The sequence below is a fragment of the Onychostoma macrolepis genome, chromosome 19 (genome assembly GCF_012432095.1).
Source record: "Onychostoma macrolepis isolate SWU-2019 chromosome 19, ASM1243209v1, whole genome shotgun sequence".
NCBI lineage: Eukaryota > Metazoa > Chordata > Actinopteri > Cypriniformes > Cyprinidae > Onychostoma > Onychostoma macrolepis.
In genome coordinates, this window is record NC_081173.1 from 6,968,069 (window position 1) to 6,986,766 (window position 18,698).

The 18,698-nt window shown below is 36.2% G+C and overlaps 1 protein-coding gene across 3 annotated transcripts; it reads left to right on the forward strand.

Moving 5' to 3' along the window:
• Nucleotides 1–1,746: 1,746 nt before the first annotated feature.
• On the forward strand, nt 1,747–18,677 carry eya3 (EYA transcriptional coactivator and phosphatase 3). Of its 3 annotated transcripts, none has more exons than XM_058753924.1 (19): nt 1,747–1,885; nt 4,929–5,043; nt 5,332–5,381; nt 6,175–6,281; nt 6,554–6,637; nt 6,718–6,787; nt 7,824–7,933; nt 8,171–8,308; nt 8,531–8,610; nt 9,016–9,196; nt 10,165–10,334; nt 10,580–10,663; nt 10,754–10,843; nt 10,919–10,977; nt 11,177–11,337; nt 14,083–14,197; nt 14,386–14,507; nt 15,813–15,913; nt 16,665–18,677. In XM_058753924.1, exons 2-19 carry the CDS (start codon nt 5,011–5,013, stop codon nt 16,743–16,745), a joined length of 1,836 nt encoding a protein of 611 aa, XP_058609907.1. In that variant the 5' UTR covers nt 1,747–1,885; nt 4,929–5,010; the 3' UTR covers nt 16,746–18,677. The 3 variants fall into 3 exon arrangements, with proteins under 3 accessions (XP_058609907.1, XP_058609908.1, XP_058609909.1); XM_058753925.1 differs by having other exon boundaries at nt 6,721–6,787; XM_058753926.1 differs by lacking the exon at nt 8,171–8,308.
• The last annotated feature ends 21 nt before the right edge of the window (nt 18,678–18,698 follow it).

The following is an 18,698-nucleotide window of genomic DNA, read 5'->3' on the forward strand; positions in this document are numbered from 1 at the left end:
CTGGGGAGGGGAGGTATCCAAAGCATATCAACTGGTCACTGGGGTTCCTCAGGGATCGGTTCTTGGACCCCTCCTCTTCTCCACATACACTACATCACTGGGTACCATCATACAGGCACATGGCTTCTCCTACCATTGCTACACTGATGAAACACAGCTCTATCTCTCTTTTCAACCAGATGATCCAACGGTAGCTACACAGATCTCAGGCTGTCTGGTGGACATCTCGGCATGGATGAAAGAACATCACCTACAGCTCAACCTGGCAAAGACTGAGCTTCTTGTCTTCCCTGTCACTCCGGCTCCACAGCATGATTTCACCATCCAGCTAGGTACTTCTACAATTACCCCATCAACTTCGGTCAGAAATCTTGGTGTAATCTTTGATGACCAGCTGACCTTCAAAGAGCACATTGCAAAGACTGCTCGATCTTGCAGGTTTGCACTACACAACATCAGAAAGATCAGGCCCTTTCTGACAGAGCATGCTGCACAACTTCTTGTCCAGGCCCTTGTCATTTCTAGGATGGACTACTGCAATGCTCTTCTGGCTGGACTTCCATCAAACACAATCAAACCTCTACAAATGATTCAGAATGCAGCGGCACGACTGGTCTTCAACGAACCCAAAAGAGCCCATGTTACACCTCTCTTTATCTCCCTGCACTGGCTACCGGTTGCAGCTCGCATCAAGTTCAAGACATTGATGCTTGCATATAGAACAGCCACAGGCTCAGCACCCGCCTACTTCCTCTCACTATTACGAATCTACATCCCCTCCAGAAGTCTGAGATCTGCTAGTGAGCAACGCCTCGTGGTACCATCACAGAGAGGCTCAAAATCACTCTCCAGAACGTTCTCGTTCACCATTCCTGCCTTGAGGAATGATCTTCCCACCCCTCTCCGGAGTGCTGGATCCCTGTCAATCTTCAAGATGAATTTATGTACTCTTTATGTATTCCCCAATTGTAAGTCGCTTTGGATAAAAGCGTCTGCAAAATGACTAAATCTAAATCTAATCTATTTTTGGTCCTGTTTTGTTTTCTTTATATATGCTTCCGTTGGGATTAATTTGTCAATGTTATGCAGAGCATATTATTGCTCTGCAGATGACAGCTGTATCAACCTTTAAAGTGTAAAAATAACTCCAAACTAAGGTCTCTGCTAGGTTGTTTGGATGACATTAAGAGATGGATGGCTTTTAATATCCTTCAGTTTAATGATTCAAAATCAGAAGTGGTGGTATTTGGACTAACAAATAATTAACCATCTTATTCCTCTATCCACTAATTTAAATATTGAGGAGGAAACTAAGAGCTATTACTAAAATACTATTATTATGATTATTTATGTTTTTTTTTTTTTTAAGATATAGAAATTGTTATTCATGACTGGATTATTGTAATAGCTATAATTGGGGCAAACAAATTGTATTCATGTTTACAGTTAGTGCGAAATGCAGCATCACATTTAATTAATTTAATCGCTCTTTCTGAATGAAATTGTTCGTTTTTGTTTTTTTTTTTTAATGAAAAAAATATTACTGACCACAAACAGTCAGTAAGTGGGGGTTACTAAAGTAAGTTTACATCATGAAACAATATATTAATGTTTGCCTCAGTAGTCACCTCTTATGTCTGCAGTAACTACAAAGTTTTAGCGGGGAAAAAATAACATGTTAATAATTTTTTTTTTTTTTTTTTTTTTTTGCAAGGGGTTAACGTTTTGTGATTTGAAGGAACGGCTGTCGTTTCTGCGCATGCGCGTTGCGAATTGTAGCGACTTCCTGCCAAATAGTTGTCCCTAACAACACACAGCACATCACCGAGGGAATTTTAGTTCAAGGAAACATAAAGTTTCCTCGGAAGTAGCACTTGGTGAAATGGTAAGAGTTTCTTTCTCATTTGTGTGCCGTACACTGTGCATTTGAGCGCTTTGATGAACGGTTTAGTGTGTAATGGTAAGGTCAGTGAGCCGCGAGCTAAATAACACACGTTGGCTAACTGGTCAAATTGTGTTAAACGAGTACATTAACACTGGAAAACGGCTTATGTTGGGTCCACTTATAGTATGTACGTTTCCAAAGATGAACACAATTAATGTGTGTGGTATCTTGGACATCTTCGGTGAACTAGTTAGCCACAGTTTTGAAGAGAGACACTGGCTGTCTCAAACCCTATCGAGAGTCTGAAAGCAGTGTGGGATCCTCAACTTCATTGGTCACCCGTCCTTGAGTCACTGCGGTTCAGTGCATATTACATTCACTTTACTTCAGCCTCTGCCATTGAGAGCCTCCTGCTATTGAGTTTTGTTTGATAGGCTAATTCTGGACTGACTGTACACTTTCATGCAAACACATCCACCAACTCCTAGTTGAGCTGAGCTGACCTGTCCTACATATATTTACATCTGACATAGATGTTTATTCATCTTTTATGGATGTGTGTATGTATACCTAAACATAAAAAAATAAATAAAATAAAAATAAGTTTGGTCATAATTTGTAAATGCTGAAGATGGAATGTGTATGCAGAAGATTTTAAAAATAGTATACACTTTCTTAAGTTTGAGGTCAGTAAGATTTTATTTAATTATTTTTTAATGAAATTAATACTTTTGTTTAGCAAGGATGCATTAAACTGATCCAAAAAAAAAAAAAAACAGTGAAGAGGTTTGCAAAAAAAAAACCCATTTCAAATAAAGTTGTTCTTTTGAACTTTCTATTCAAAGAATCTTGGAAAAATGTATCCTGGTTTCACAAAAATATGAAGCAGCACAACTGTTTTCAAAATTGATAATAATAATAATAATAATAAATGTTTCTTGAGCAGCAAATCAGCATATTAGAATGATTTCTGAAGGATCATGTGACACTGAAGACTGGAGTAATGATGCTCAAAATTCAGCTTTGATCACAGAAATAAATTTTATATATATATATAAAACAGTTTTAAATGGTAAGAATAGTTCACAATATCACTATTTTACTGCATTGTTGATCAATTAAAAGCTGCCTTGAGCATAAGAGAGACTACAAAAAAAATTACAAACCCCAAACTGTTGAATGGTAATGGAATTGCTTTCTTTTAATTCACTCATACTTTTTTTTTTTAACATGTTTCTAAAGATTGATCTAATGTTATTTGAATTGGTTATTTACTGAATTAATTTTTGATAGCAAACTATTTAAATCAAGTGGCCCTCTTCATCTTCCCAATACTGTTATACCTGGTGGATTTGAGCATGAGGCCTATATGCGCGTACATATATACTTGCAAACATAATGAGCATTGACCTTGCTTGCAGTAGTTCCACTCTTTAAAATAAAGGTTCCAAATGTGTGTGTGTGTGTGTTTTTTTAATACACACCATAGATTTGAAATTTTGAAATTCAGTGTATTTATCTGTTTGATCTGAAATACTTTTAAAGGGGCTGTTTCATTCATTGGAAATATGTATTTAGATTTATGCATTTTGCAGACGCTTTTATTTAAAGCAACTTAAAATATTCATAGAATACGATGGTAATTATAAGACAAAGACTATTGAAAGTTTTGAGCAAATAGTAATTTTTGTCAATCAAATTCAAAATGATTAATGCAAGAAGTACAAAAGAGTAAAGTACAGATAAAAAAATAAATAAACGTTTACACGACAGCAGCGTTTTTGGGGCCTGAAAATTAAACTTTTGACAATGGGTTTTTGAAAACAATACCACTACCGTCCCTGTGTGCAAAAATGCGAATTTGTGATGTCACGCAAATGTATTACACGTTCGCGTAGTGTTTTTTCACAGTGACATTGCCAACTACTGACCTGGCATGAATAATACAGCGTCATTTTTGCGGATGCGTGTGAACAGGGATTGTTTTGACAGCGTTGTTGTCTGTACGTGAAAAACAAAAAGGAGAAATTTAGCATATTGTTTTTGTGAAAACCTTAGTGCAGTGTGTATTTTAGACTCATGGAATTAACAGCATTTTAAAAATTATATTTAAAAGTTTTCCTCCATTTGCACAAATATAACAGCATTAATTAAAAATGAAAATATTGTAATATTGAAAAGCAAATAAAAATGTAATGAATTGAAATGCATAGTTTGAACTTTGAACCCAAATGACTTAAACTTACCAGCTCTGTTTTTGCAACCAAAGTGTAAATTAGAGAGTGAACTATCATTTTAAAGTTGGTCTATGTAGGTTGACCGAAATTAGATGTTTTAATCTTTGTCACTTTTTATCACATTTTCCAGCCACATTAAAGTTGTTTTTCATACCAATATCCCGTTCCTGAAACATCAAGCTGGACGTTGCATAAGCATCGCTCGGGGCTACACGTGATTTACTAAACATTGTAGTCTCACATTTACGTGAATGAAGCGTCTGCAAAATTGGCTCAAGTGTAAGCGAGCGTCTGACCCGCTTTCTCTCTTTCCTGCTTCATATTCCAATTATATAAATGCAGTTTAAAGAAGGCACGGGGTGAATAAAATTAGGTTAGATCTTATCCTCGCCCACCCTTTGAATGTGACAGCTTGCGCAGAAACACCTAATGCCTTTGATATAATCAGGAAAGAATACAAGCTTCCTTGTTTTCACCAAATGTAGGTTAGTATACATGTAAGGAGATGCGGCCATATAATCCAGGCATGTGTGCTGGAAAGTGGGAGGGTTCGGGGGAAACATCTGGTGCTTTTGTGGGGGAGCCTCACGTGCCTCACCTGCCGGGCTGAGCTCACCTGCTACCAGTGTGACTGTGGGATTAGGACCCGTAAGACCCAGTTTTCCCTTGACTTTCCCATAATGCTCAGCTCCTCGAACGCACATGCACACACCTGACAAGGATCAGCCCCAGCGAGGTGGAGAGGCAGGGGCTGGAGGAGCATATATAAAGATGTCTCACCGTGTTGACTTGTGTCTTTCACGCAGGGCCTTGGCCAAAGCATAAGCAGCAGAGACTGACGGCGCAGATTTACCAGGGCGGACGGAGAAGACGTCCTCTCCCACAGCCATGGACGAGTCGCAAGAGGTGTCCGAGCTACCTGTGAGTAGCTGACAAAAAGAATGAACTTCTCCTTTTTTGACATTGAGATATTCTGTTAAAAAAGGAAAAGTGTATGTTTTCAGTGCTGTAACTGGACACTATTTTTTTCATAATTTAAATCACTTTTTAATCATTTTAATTACTTTTATAATGTCACTCTGAACGATGCTGCTGCCACTGCTTGAAATGTTCCGCATTATGTTAAATGGTATCAGCAACTGTTAATCATTCAACACCGTGAGAGACGTGACTTTTTTTTTTTTTTTCTCTGTTGTTTTGATTAAATAGACAAAGAAAGCTCGGCATGATCCAGAAGTGAGTCAGGAGGGTAATTCACGGTAGGTCCATCAAGGTGCATTTTATATTTTCATATAGCTATAGCTTACTAGTGCAGGATCGGGCTGCTAGGATAAAGGGTGAAGATGCCATTATAAGTAGTACAGATCAAGGACCTGGATAGATTGTAATCTTGCTTTACTACCGTTGTGCCCTTGAGCAAGGTGAAAAAATGCGGGGAAAGAGAAAGAACAAAGAGTGTCTTGTCAGAGTGAAGTATGATTTCCTTTTGGACAATTGCCAATCTTCAGTTACACTTCGTTATCTTTTAGTAGAATGTCAAGACATTTTAAAAAAAGGCATCAGAAGGGCTGCAATCACTGCGTCTTACAGCCACTCATGCACAAGATTAAAGGCTTATCTTTAAAGGCTGGGTTGAAAGTATTGATTTCCAGATTTTAATCAGTCTTTATTTTAACAAACCAATATCAATTCTTAAATCCCAAGATCAGTCTTGTATTTTTTTTTAGTTTTTTTATTTAATAAAACTAAAATAAACCATTTTTGTTAACGTGCCTCCCATCTAATTGCTACTTTTGATATAGAATCGTTTTATATAAAATCTGCATTATGAGCAATTTAAATTTACAATCCACTATTAGTTAAGGGAAAAATTTACATATAACAGAATCAATATAGAAATGAGATCTGAATTGAATCAAGAACCAGTGAGTCAGAATCAAATCTGTTTCATATTTCAGATGTGTTGGCCATTGTGATCACTGATGATTGTTAATGTGTTATTAAACTTTAAGCGAAACACAGGAGAGGGTTATAAAAGTTGTTATTTTGCAGAAGTGTGGCTGCTAATGACAGCAGTGACTCCCCTAACCGGAACGAATCGACAGCTCGGGCAGAGGTCAATTCATATCCACCGTCATCTGTCGCTCACTTGCACACGAGTAAGTAGCTTTCAAATTTTATCCGAAATATAACATTATATTTTAAATAAATACAATGTAGAAAACATACTCAATAAATTTTTACTGTTTTACTTAACTTGTATTACACAATTTAAATATACTTTGCAGTTATAAGTATTGATAGTTCCTCTGATTGAAACACTTTTTATGTTATTTTAAATAGATATTGGATATTTCTTCCAAAGACTGTAGTGTCTCTACATGTTTTTGAGATGTGTAAACATAATGTAAACCCTCAATGTCTCCGGCAGTGCCTGGAGGTCCAGACCGGTCAAATCAAGAGACGATATCAAGATCCCAGGGCTGTGTCTCAGAAAATGCATATGATCACAATGGTAAGGCTCATTGCTGTCATGCTCAGAGATATATTTAAAGCATAATATATTTGTAACAAAACATCCTACTTTCGTAACAGCAGTGACGTGCAAAGACCTCACCACAACCACAGCCACTGAATATACCTCACAGATCTACCAAGGAAGCAAGTAAGTACTAAAAGTTGTTTTAAAACGGGTTAGTATCTTGTAAAATACAGTCGATCATGGGTCGATGTAAAGGATCAATATGGGATCAATGACCCTGTTTGCTTGCTTAATACACATTCCTGGTCTTAATGTGTATTTGCATAATACATTAATAAATGTTGTTTCAGTACATAATGTGGTTTGGATTTGAACTTTGTCTAATTTTATTGTATATAATAATTTATAATTGTATTTTATTTTGTTTTAAGTTCACTTAAACTAGAAGTTATTTTTTAAAGTCTAATAAATGTTAAAATTGATAGCTCTCAGTTATACTGTAATGTTGAATGGCTGTAGTCAATGGTAAAATATTAAGGGGAAGACAATTTTATAGAGACATCAGTAGCTTATTATTGGTCTCAGTGATACTGGCCTTCAGTTATAAAAAAGATGCCATTAAACGAATATTAATAATATGCTGTCTTTATGTTGTTTGCACATTAATTTGAAGATTGAATGTAAAATTATTGCAATATAAATATACTTTTATAAACTTTAATATTAGGTGGGATCAATCCCGATTAATTTTTATTAATTTCAGAAAAGATGTGCAATTAATTAGTTAATTCTTTTTAATTGATTGACATCACTAATATATATATATATATATATATATATATATATATATTAGTAAAGCTAGAAATTATATATGTGTGTGTGAAAATATAAATAAATAAAAATATGTATGTATATATTTATATTTATATATATATATATATTAGTTAGACTATGAAGCTAAACATGTTTTCCTTTCAAATAACATACTCGGATAAATTCATAAGACCTGAAACGCATATTAAAGAGTAGCAGTTTTGAATTTGAATGTTAACTTGAAGATCATACTAAATATCACAGATCATACATATTAAATGGACTACACCTTCATTTCTTCAAGTCCAAAGTAAATATGGCGTCTACCTAAAGTCTATAGCAGTCTCCCTAAGTTCAGCTGTGTTATTGAATGTTCAGCTAGTAACTCTCCTCCATTATTCTTCAGCACCGCTGTCACTGCATATGCCAGTCAAGTGGCTTTCCCTTCCCTGGGCCAGTCGACCGTATACAGCGGCTTTCCTCAGTCCGGCCAGACGTACGGACTGCCACCATTTGGTCTGTGCTTCACCCAGTTGCTGTCTGTGCTTTAGTTCATCTGAACACTTCACCCAAACTCATTCCACTTAACCCTCACCCTGCATTCACTCTGTACGCTGGCAGTCAGATCAGTTTATGTCTCAATGTTCAACATCCTGTTCTCAACCTCCCTCTAATCACCTCTTTCATCTCTGCACCCCCTCTCTCCTCCACCCTTTGCCCTCTCCCGCTCCATCTATCCATGCACGGCCTCAGGCGCCATGTGGCCAGGCTTAAAGACAGAGTCGCGGCTGCCCGAGGCACCCTCTGTTGGTCAGACGGGGTTTCTCAGCTTCAGCTCTGCCTATACCTCAACCCAACCCAGCCAGATCCACTACTCCTATCCCAGCCAAGGCAAGCCTGCTACCGCTCTCTCTCTCTCTGTGTGTCTCCACACGCTCTCTGCACCTCACAGCCTTAGCAATATGGGACCGCTGAGGAGAAAGACCTGCCCAGTTCCATCAGCCAAAACCACTTCCATTAACACTCATACAGCATTGCATTCAGTAATACTTACCATGACCGTACTTTTTGGTTGTTCGACATTCTGTATAATTGTTCTTCATCCCCAATCAGGTTCCTGTTTCACAACGTCCAGTGTGTACAGTAACATCCCTCCAGCTACTGCTGTGACCACAACTACTGGCGCACATCAGGTGAGTCCACCTGCAGTCAAAAGAGGAAGTCAGTCAGTATTTGAAAGGACGACATTACTAATATGAGGATGTTGTTCTCTGCTTTTGAATTAGATGAACAGAAGTTGGTTTTACATTATCTACAGACTTTGAGCTCTGATATGAGCAAAAATACAAAATCATCATGTTCTCGATAGTGATATATGTTGCTATGATATACTATTTTCTTATGGAAAGGTGATTCAGAAACATGAAAAAGAAAAGATTCTTAAATTTCAACCAGTTCTTTAATATCTCGACCAGTAAATTGTAAAAGACTTGTTCAGAAAAGTAGGTTGTATGGCAAATAGAAAGGACAGCTTGAAACAGTCAGATTGCTTTGAGCAAACCATTTAAACTTCTTAATCTTAATTTGTTTTACTCCAGGAGTTTTCAAGTTACAACTCTCTTGGTCAGAGTCAGTTCTCGCAGTACTACGTTCCTCCTCCCAGTTACTTGTCCGCTGGGCTGCCCAGCAGTGATAGAGATGGAGCAGGTGTAGTGGCACCTGAATATCCAGCCATTAAAACTGAAGGCAGTGCCTCAGCAAACCTGCCCAACACAACAGGTGCGTTAGCATTATCCCTCTGTATATTCACAATAAACCTTCTCACTTATTTAGAACTTTGTAAATATTAGTACTAGCATTTTTCCACCTACTGTAAATTGCTTAAAATTGTTTGTTTTTTTCACAGCTAAAATTAGAATAAAATAAACGAAATTGCATATAAAGCCACACACAAAATTCAGCTCTGCATCACAGGAATAAATATATTACAATAGAAAAAGTTTAAATTGTAATAATATTTATTTCTTTTTTTAACTATATTTTGAATAAATGTATGCAGCCTTGGTGAGCATAAGATACTTCTTTCAAAAACATTTAAAAATCTTACTGATTAAAAATCCCAAACTTTAGAATGACAGTTACACCACAAAACCAGTCTTAAGTCTCTGGGGTATATTTATAGCAATAGCCAAAAATACATTGTATGGGTCAAAATTATCAATTTTTCTTTTATGCCAAAAATCATTAAGTAAAGATCATGTTCCATGAAGATATTTTTTAAATTTCCTACCGTAAATATATTAAAACTTAATTTTTGATTAGTAATATGCATTGCTAAGTACTTCATTTGGACAACTTTAAAGGTGATTTTCTCAGTATTTAGATTTTTTTGCAACCTAGGATTCCAGATTTTCAAATAGTTGTATAGTTGTAGCCAAATATTGTCCGATCCTAACAAACCATACATCAATGGATTATTTATTCAGCTTTCAGATGATCCAGGGTCACATATTATACTGCTATCATACATTATACTAAAATAGTAAATATTTCTATATTAAAATGCATTTGAATTAATTTGATACAATTCATATTAATTTGAGTATTAATTGTTTCAATAGTAATTTTAATAGTAAATGGGAGTAAAACTGTCGCCCTCTCCTGGACTAGATTATGTTGTTGTTATTGTGGATGCCCCTCATTCTTCTGGCTCTCACTGCAGTTCATGTTTATGCTCGTTCCATCAGATGCATCCCCAGGTGTGACGATCCCTACAGGTGTGGCTCTGCCTGCTGGGATGGCCCTCCCCACAGGAGCACGGGACCAAGACGAGACCAACCGCAAAAACCCTCCTGGCAAAGCTAAAGGCAAAGCTAAGAAATCTGATGATTCCCAGTCCACAGACAATGACCTTGAGGTAAGGACGCAACCTGGATAGTTTTAGCGACACTCTGAAGTCCAAAAAAGTATGCAAATGCAGACACAAAGAAAAAAAATACATTAAATTGAGCTTGTTCAACTAAACAGAGTCAGCTTTACAATTTTTTATTTATTTATTTTGCTGAATATTCAAATGGAGAGTAGAGTACTGAATCATCAGATGAGCATGATGGATTTGGGTCAGTTGTACAAACATAATAAGGAACTCTTTTCTTTTTTCAGCGCATCTTCTTGTGGGATCTGGATGAAACCATCATCATTTTCCACTCTCTTCTTACCGGTTCATTTGCACAGAAGTTTGGCAAGGTACAGCAAATTGCTTTTACACACTTGCAGAAGTAATGCCTGCTTTTTTTCACATTCTTGATGTTTCCTGGAATGCTTTTATTTATTCAGGATCCAGCAACAGTTCTAAATCTGGGTCTTCAGATGGAGGAGCTGATCTTTGAGCTTGCAGACACTCATCTCTTCTTCAACGATCTGGAGGTAAGCAGAGTGTAACACAAGGTTCAGTTTGATTTCTGTTCATGTAAATAACAATCACCCCTCCTGTCAACACAGGAATGTGATCAGGTTCATGTTGATGATGTTGCCTCAGATGACAATGGCCAGGACTTGAGGTAATGAAACCAAATGTCAAACTTTATGGCAAGTTTTCCAGCAATGCTGCAACTTACACTAGACAATTGCTTTTCAATAACATCTCAAAACATATATATTGCTGTTACATTAACAACAGAGGTTATGTGTAAAAGCTCAAGTAACTGTTATTTTGTTTAGTCTGTAATAACACATCTACTATTGATTATTCTGGTTTAGCAACTACAGTTTCTCCAGCGACGGCTTTAGCGGGCCCAGTTCAGGCAGTGGTCCAGGGTCCACCACAGCGGTACAGGGAGGAGTGGAGTGGATGCGTAAGCTGGCCTTCAGATATCGCCGGCTCAAAGAGATCTACAATGGATTCAAAGGGAATGTGGGAGGTGAGAGTGTGTCTCATATCTTTGCTCCAAACCGTGCTGCATTTTCCCACAGGGTGGCGCTGTTACTGTACCATTATTACTTAGTCGAGTAGTAGTTCCCTGTCTTGCCTTCTAGCATACTTTTTCCTCATATTTGGCTGATATCTAATCAAGAATACTGGAATGAAGTTCATGACGGCCTCATGTGTGCTGTCTGATTGAACTGACAGTAGTTATGTGGAAGAGGTGGTTTATTGTTCCAGCAAATTATAGCTTGTACACAAGCCGACACGTATCAGAAGCGTTGATGCACATACTTCAGTAGCAGTGGTACAGCGAGAATGAAGTCACACCAAGGGCGATAATTATAAAGATGTAGTTTTAAAAATGTTAAGTAAGTAATTTAATTTGTTATAAATGTTATAATTAATTAAATTAATTTCATTAATGTTATAATTGTGGTGTGGGCTCTTCTAAATTTAACCCTTAATCACTCCAAGTAGACTTTACACTTAAATTCTTTTACAGAGCGATTGCATAAGGAAATATAATATTTTTTTATATGATAAACTATATATAATTTTTTTTTAAATTTACTTCTCAACTATGCATTTATGCTGTGTTTTTGTGGATATTTTTTTTTTCTTTCCTATTTACGGCACAATTACGCCATAAATTGGCTTATGAAAAAACTTTTTTTTATGAAAAAATCACTTAAATGATGACCTAAATTAAATATAAAAGGTTTCTAGATATTGGCCCATGTGTTAGGGATAGAATACTGCCACCTGCAGGTTAGAGGAAAAACTTTAGGAACTACAGTTAAAGAAAGAAAGAAAGTGCAATGACCACATATATCCAGCAGAGGTCCATAGGGACTCATTCATTTTCAGTTCAGTTTCAAGTCCATTATTCTTCATGTGTCAACTTCTCCTCACAACTTTATGATATATATTTTGTGAATATATATTTAAACATTCTAAAATATATTAAAAATCTATATTTTTGTCAAAGGTTAGAATTTGTTGTTGTCTGATGTCTTTTGAATTGTCTGCTTTTTCAAATTGTTACATAAATTTGCAGAAATGTGTCTCTCTCTCTCTCTCTCTGTGTGTGTGTGTGTGTGTGTGTGTGTCTACCCATTCACACTGTTGTGCATTTGTCTAATTTTATTTGCCAAAATCTTAAAAATGCCCCAGACACCTGTGTGTGTGTGTGTGTGTGTGTGTGTGTGTGTGTGTGTGAACATTCTTGTTCCATGTTGCCTTTGTGCTCTAGTATTAGTCCTTTATTTATGTATGGACATTTTTCAGATTTATGCCAGTTTTGTTGATTTTATTTGCCAATTTCTATAAAAATGTGTGTGTGTATGAGATATAAAGTTCGTTCCACTTTGTGTTTATGGTCTAGGAGCAGACCTTTATTTAAATGTAGCAGATTTATACTGGAATTTTTTTTTTTTTTTTTGGACAAATGTAAAAAAAAAAAAAAAATCAATTTTTAAATTTTCCCATTCATTTTCAATGTGGGGTCCCCAAGGACCTTAACCGGTAAAAAAATTTTACACACCTTTAGAACAACCAAATCAAGCCAAGATTTTTTGTGCATGTTTAGATTATTTAGGAAAAGTCACAGTCTCATGCCCCTGAGATGAAGGGAATACTTTTTAAAAATAAAGGAAACTTCCATTGGGGTCAGATAGACCCCAAGGAGTGATTAAGGGCTAAAAGAACAGCCCACACCACAATTATAACATTAATGGCACAGAAGAATTATATTGTTGGAATCACTTTCACAACGATTTTTTTTCCAGCTTATGAATAAGAACATTGACAGCCAGTCAGAATCCATCATGCCTTAAAGAGCTTTATCATTTAAAGTGACATGCTTATAATAAACAAAACATTAATGTGCATTTGTGTGGACGCTAATATAGTTAGCATTGAAGTTATCACTATCATTTTCGTTCTTGGTGTCTACAAGCCTTTAACTGTGTATTATTGTGGATTATTCCCTCACTTTTGTTGATGCCATGAAATGACTTGACATGCACTGATTACTGTTGCTGATGCACACTAATGTTCAAAAGTTTAATGTCAGCAAGGTTTTTGTTTAAAGAAATTAGTACTTTAATTCAGCAAAGATGCATAAAAATTGATTAAAAGTGACAGTAAAGACATTTATAATGTTACAAAAGCTTGTCACAGTATCTTGAATCCTGAATTTAGCATATTGCTAAGTAATACCTTTCATTCACTTAAGTTATTGAGGGTTTTTTTTCGTCACTGTTTCATTCTGTGATCCTGCATGTGGTATATGAATAACAAATATTTATTTGCCTTTTATGGACAAGTTTCCTACAATGATGTTTTGCATCTAAAACATACAATACAGACACTGATGCACAAATGTGGCATGAAGAGATGCTGATAATAATCAATGAATACTAAGGAAGCCTTCATATCATGTACCTACAACAACATTAGGTGAACATGTTCCTCCGATCTTAAAAATTGTGTGTGTATATATATATATATATATATATATATATATATATATATATATATATATATGAAAAGAGTCGAAAACAGCAGTGAGGACTGAATACAGAATCAGGATAGGTGTGAATTTTGAGCATTGCTGTTAGTTGTTACATGTGTTAACTAGCGATACAGACCAGGTCCAGCAGTATCTTTAAATTACTGCTTATCAACAAGCCTAATATATAATGTATTTTAATGCCAGCATCTTCTGATGATCTTGCAGGTCTGTTGAGCCCAATGAAGAGAGACCTACTGCTCAGGCTGCGCTCTGAGATCGAGACCGTTACAGATGCCTGGCTGAGCACTGCCCTCAAATCTCTCTTGCTCATTCAGTCAAGGTGAGATCCGTCTCTGTTCCCAGAACATGCGTGATTTAGAGGAAAGCATCAGATCCGCCTTTAGGCATTAAACATTGTTTGTGATGTACTGGAGCTACACGCCAAACAGGTTTCTCAGGGTAGATCCTTCAGCTTTAATGTAGTGTACACGTTAACAACGGGCTAATTGTTTTGGTGTTTGTTCACAGGGGCAGATGTATGAATGTTCTGGTCACCACCACTCAGCTGGTTCCAGCTTTAGCTAAAGTGCTTCTCTATGGCCTGGGTGACGTCTTTCCCATCGAGAACATCTACAGCGCCACTAAAATAGGTAATAGGTTTGGTTTATCAAAAATTACATTTTAAATATTTGCTTACCCTCATGTCTTTCCAAAGCCAGATGTTGTGCAGAACACAAAAGATGAATTTTTGTTTCCTATACAGTGACCAGGGGCTGCAAAATATGCCACTAACTAGCTGTCAAAATCTAAAATAAACCTTTCCTCAAATTTTCATTTGATAAAAAATCCTTTGGAATACATGGGTTGTGAAAATTAGGCATGACTAAAGACTAGGGCTGCAACCAACAATTATCTTGATTTCGATTAATCGACAATAATTAGAACAATTAATTGACTAATCGTTGATTATTTCACCAATTAATCAGTGGGCTTTGATCGATTATTCAGCTTTTACAGTTCATTAACATACTGAGTTGTAATTCTAACTGAATGCAACACTGACACTATTATTTCATGCTTAATACTATAATGCTACTTGCTTTTGAATAAAGTGTAACATATAAAATATAAAAAATAAATGCAAATGTGACTTTACTGGAGTGCCGATTGCAGACCTTGTGCAAACATCCACATCACTATGATCACATGCTTTCTTAACTGCTGCATGCCTACGCTGTCATTTTCGTTGTGTGTTTATTTTATTGAGTAAACCGATTAGAGCACATATTTTCACATTCATCTAAATGCCATTCAGCAGCATCAGGATATTTGCTAACAGTGCACTGTTCAAATGTCTTTTAACCCCTAACCAAAGAGCAAAAAAAAAAGTTTTGTAAAACTTTCCCACAATCTACTGGTTTGATTTCATTTGTACTTCTCATAAATGTGTCTTATTCTATTGGATTGCATGCGGGAGGTGCTGAATTACAAGCTTGCTGTACAGCGCCACACTGGTCAAACCATGTTAATGCAGGCTCTTACATTAGGTCATATGAGATCAAATAACTATTCAACAACAAAACTATTTGTCAACAATCAATTTTAATTTTTTTTTTATGTCGATTAATCGTTTCAACTCTACTAAAGACCATAAGATATCATATGGCTTCAAAGGACTTCTAGTATAGTGCCTGGATTACATTCTTTGCTCCATCCATTTTGGAGCTTTCATCTACTTTTATTATATAGAGCAAATATCAGGATGTTCTTTGAAATTCATCTTGTGTTCCACAGTATAAAATGGTTTTGAATAACATGAGGGTTAATAAATGTTGACAGTATGATCATTTTTGGGTGAACTCTTGTTTTGAAATCATTGGTATCAACCTGAAACTGAGCACCAGGATAAATGTACCTGTTATGTGTAACACATTATATGTAACTCCTGTTAACAGGAAAAGAGAGCTGCTTTGAGCGTATCATCTCTCGCTTTGGGAAGAAAGTGACCTATGTTGTTATAGGGGACGGTCGTGATGAAGAGTTTGCAGCAAAGCAGGTACAATCTCAAAACCAGCTTTTTGACATTTTATACCCCTATCATTATAATACCTCCTATTATGCCATTGCAAAATATTTCCGATGATACTGCTATTCAGGGGTTCCCAAACTTTATGATCTAAATTATTTATATAAGATACACTAACATTAAGAAAACATGAGTAAAATGTTTTTGAAAGAATTCTCTTATGCTGCATTTATTTGATCAAAAAGAATAAAAATAGTTATATTGTGAAATATTATTGCCATTTAAAATAACTATGTAATTTATTTCTGTGATGGTAAAGCTGTATTTTCAGCATCATTACTCCAGTCTTCAGTGTCACAAGACTCTATAGAAATCATTCTAATATGCTGATTTGCTGCTTATTATTTTTGTGGAAACTGGTACTTATTTTTCCAAGAATGCTTGATGAATATAAAGTTCAGAAGAACAGCATTGATTAAAAATAGAAATCTTTTGTAACATTATAAATGTCTTTACTGTCACTTTTGATTAATTTCATTCCTCCTTGCAGAACAAAATTATTAATTTCGTTCTTAGAAATAAAAGAATAAAAATTTCTTATTGACCGCAAACTTTTAAAAGCTAGCGCATTTAGTAACGTTCCAACTTTCCAATTTGAATAGGCCTGACGAAAAGGTTCACAAAGGTTGCTTTATTGTATTTTTTTTTACATTTTCATTGAATGTTCTCTTGATTGATCTGTGTATGTTTGGTTTAATCCGTGTGCACCATCACTCTTTAGCACAACATGCCATTTTGGCGAATCTCTTCTCACGGAGACCTGATTTCCCTTCACCAAGCTCTGGAACTGGACTTCTTATAGATGGAGCTGGAGGTAAGACATGGATCTCTCCAGCTGCACCCATCAGCAATCCCATCCACCCCTAACCCGATCCAGCGCAGCCGTGGAGCAGCTGACATAGACTCTGGGACGTTAGCCGTCATAGACAAGAACTCAAGACAGTCTGTGACGCGACCTCACAAGCCCTCCATTCCCTCAATGGCAGCTATCCTCCCCTTAGGTTGAATCTTGCACTGGGACGCCACACAACCGTACACAAGGAAAAGAGGAAAAAAACTGTCTCCCACTCTTACTGCATCTTTCTCTTGGAAAAAGGATGTACTTTACCATCTTTAACATAACTGGATTCACCAAAGGAACAACCGATGACCAAAGGTCTGCACTGGCACAGAAACTTAGGATTGAACTTAGTTTAAGTCTTTTTCTGCATTCTTTTTAAAGGGCTGAAAAGTAAGTTGGAGTCATTTTGATTTGCACTCATTCCAAAGGTCAGGACATTGGTTCTTATGAGATGGCAGGTTACATGCTTTAGAAGCCTCCAAGAAATGATGCTATGATTTCAGTTCTTAAAACAGATCGCAGACATGGCCTGTTTAATATCTGTGTACAGATTGTACCAATAAGGTTTAGTATAGATCCCACTTAATTTTACTGTATCTATATATGGATTTTCCTAAATGTTCCTCAGTTTATGGGATCTACTTTCATTTACCCTTCATACACACTTCATCATTTCTGCTTTAAATGAGGCAACATGACAAATTATAGAGTGCCTAACGGAAACCATTTGTTTTTGAACAGTTTGTCCCTCTTTTTCTTTGAAAGAATAAATCGCCCAAAAAGGAGAATTCGCATTGTTACTTTTGTTCCAAATCCCGACTAACTTTCATGAAACACAAAAGACGATGTTTAGAAGAATGTCCACGCTGCTCTTTTCCATACAATGAAATTTGAATGGAAAAGGGAACCTCAAACTCAAATACATCTTGTGTGTTGTCTGATGGAAGTCATTATGAGTACAGACTTAAATTTAAATCATTTACAAACAGCCTTCCCCTTTGTTTAGCTCTGAAGTCTAACTCGGCTATTAGCTGAAACTTGGTGTGACATTTCTTGGCATGCTGAATTTGAATGAACGCAAATGCAGAGATTTTCAGTGAACTTCTAATTAAATCTCGATGATTTCAGAAAACTACTGGATCTCAGCAAACTGTCTCTAGTCACGTTTTACTGTATGGAAAAGAGCAGCATTTTTGTGTTAAGAAGGGTTCAAATCAACAACTTTTTTTTTGTTTTTTTTTTGTTTGGTTGAGCCATTTCTGTAGAAATCCATATTAAGGTGATGTTTTGAGGGGAACATAGGTTTCTGGATTGATACTGTCCCATGTTAAATGTGTATAATGCAATTATGAGCCACATGAACTAACTGCATTTGCGTCCCCTGAGGAAAGTCACATGGCTGAGTGGGATTTTGTAAAATTACCTCTTGCATATAGCCAAAATTACCCATGGATTTGAAGCTACAGGGCCCCAGCCTGTGACCGTTTTTTTTTTTTCATTTGTACATGTTTGGGAGAAAAACTCTGTGATAGTGTGCAATACATTTCTGGTCAGTGATAATTGATTGTTTCAATTTTGGTTGAAGGTGGTTTCACGAGCAGGTTTGGGTGTAATATTCCTAACCGCTGTGAGATTTTGACTGAACATTACTGAGCCTGAAGAAAAAGCATTTTTACTCAAGCAGCTTTGACAATTAAGAATGTGTAATCTTCATTTGTTTGCATAGATGTGTGTGTCTGTGTTTTTTTTTTTTCCTGTATATATTTATATTGTGCCTTTTATCTATAATCACCATTCAGTAAGTGTATTATCTTAAAGGGAATTACTGAAATATGACAAACATATGCAATATGACAAACATATGTTTGTATTGTTTGTTTTTCTGGTGAAGTGTTACCTTTGACTCATAGGCCT

What these genes read in the sequence shown, in the direction of transcription:
- eya3 (XM_058753924.1), top strand. Translation starts at nt 5,011, where the DNA reads ATGGACGAGTCGCAAGAGGTGTCCGAGCTACCT. An exon ending in AGTCAGGAGGGTAATTCACG is followed by an intron (nt 5,382 to 6,174) that starts GTAGGTCCATCA and finishes GTTATTTTGCAG; the next exon opens with AAGTGTGGCTGCTAATGACA. An exon ending in CTCTTGCTCATTCAGTCAAG is followed by an intron (nt 14,198 to 14,385) that starts GTGAGATCCGTC and finishes GTTTGTTCACAG; the next exon opens with GGGCAGATGTATGAATGTTC.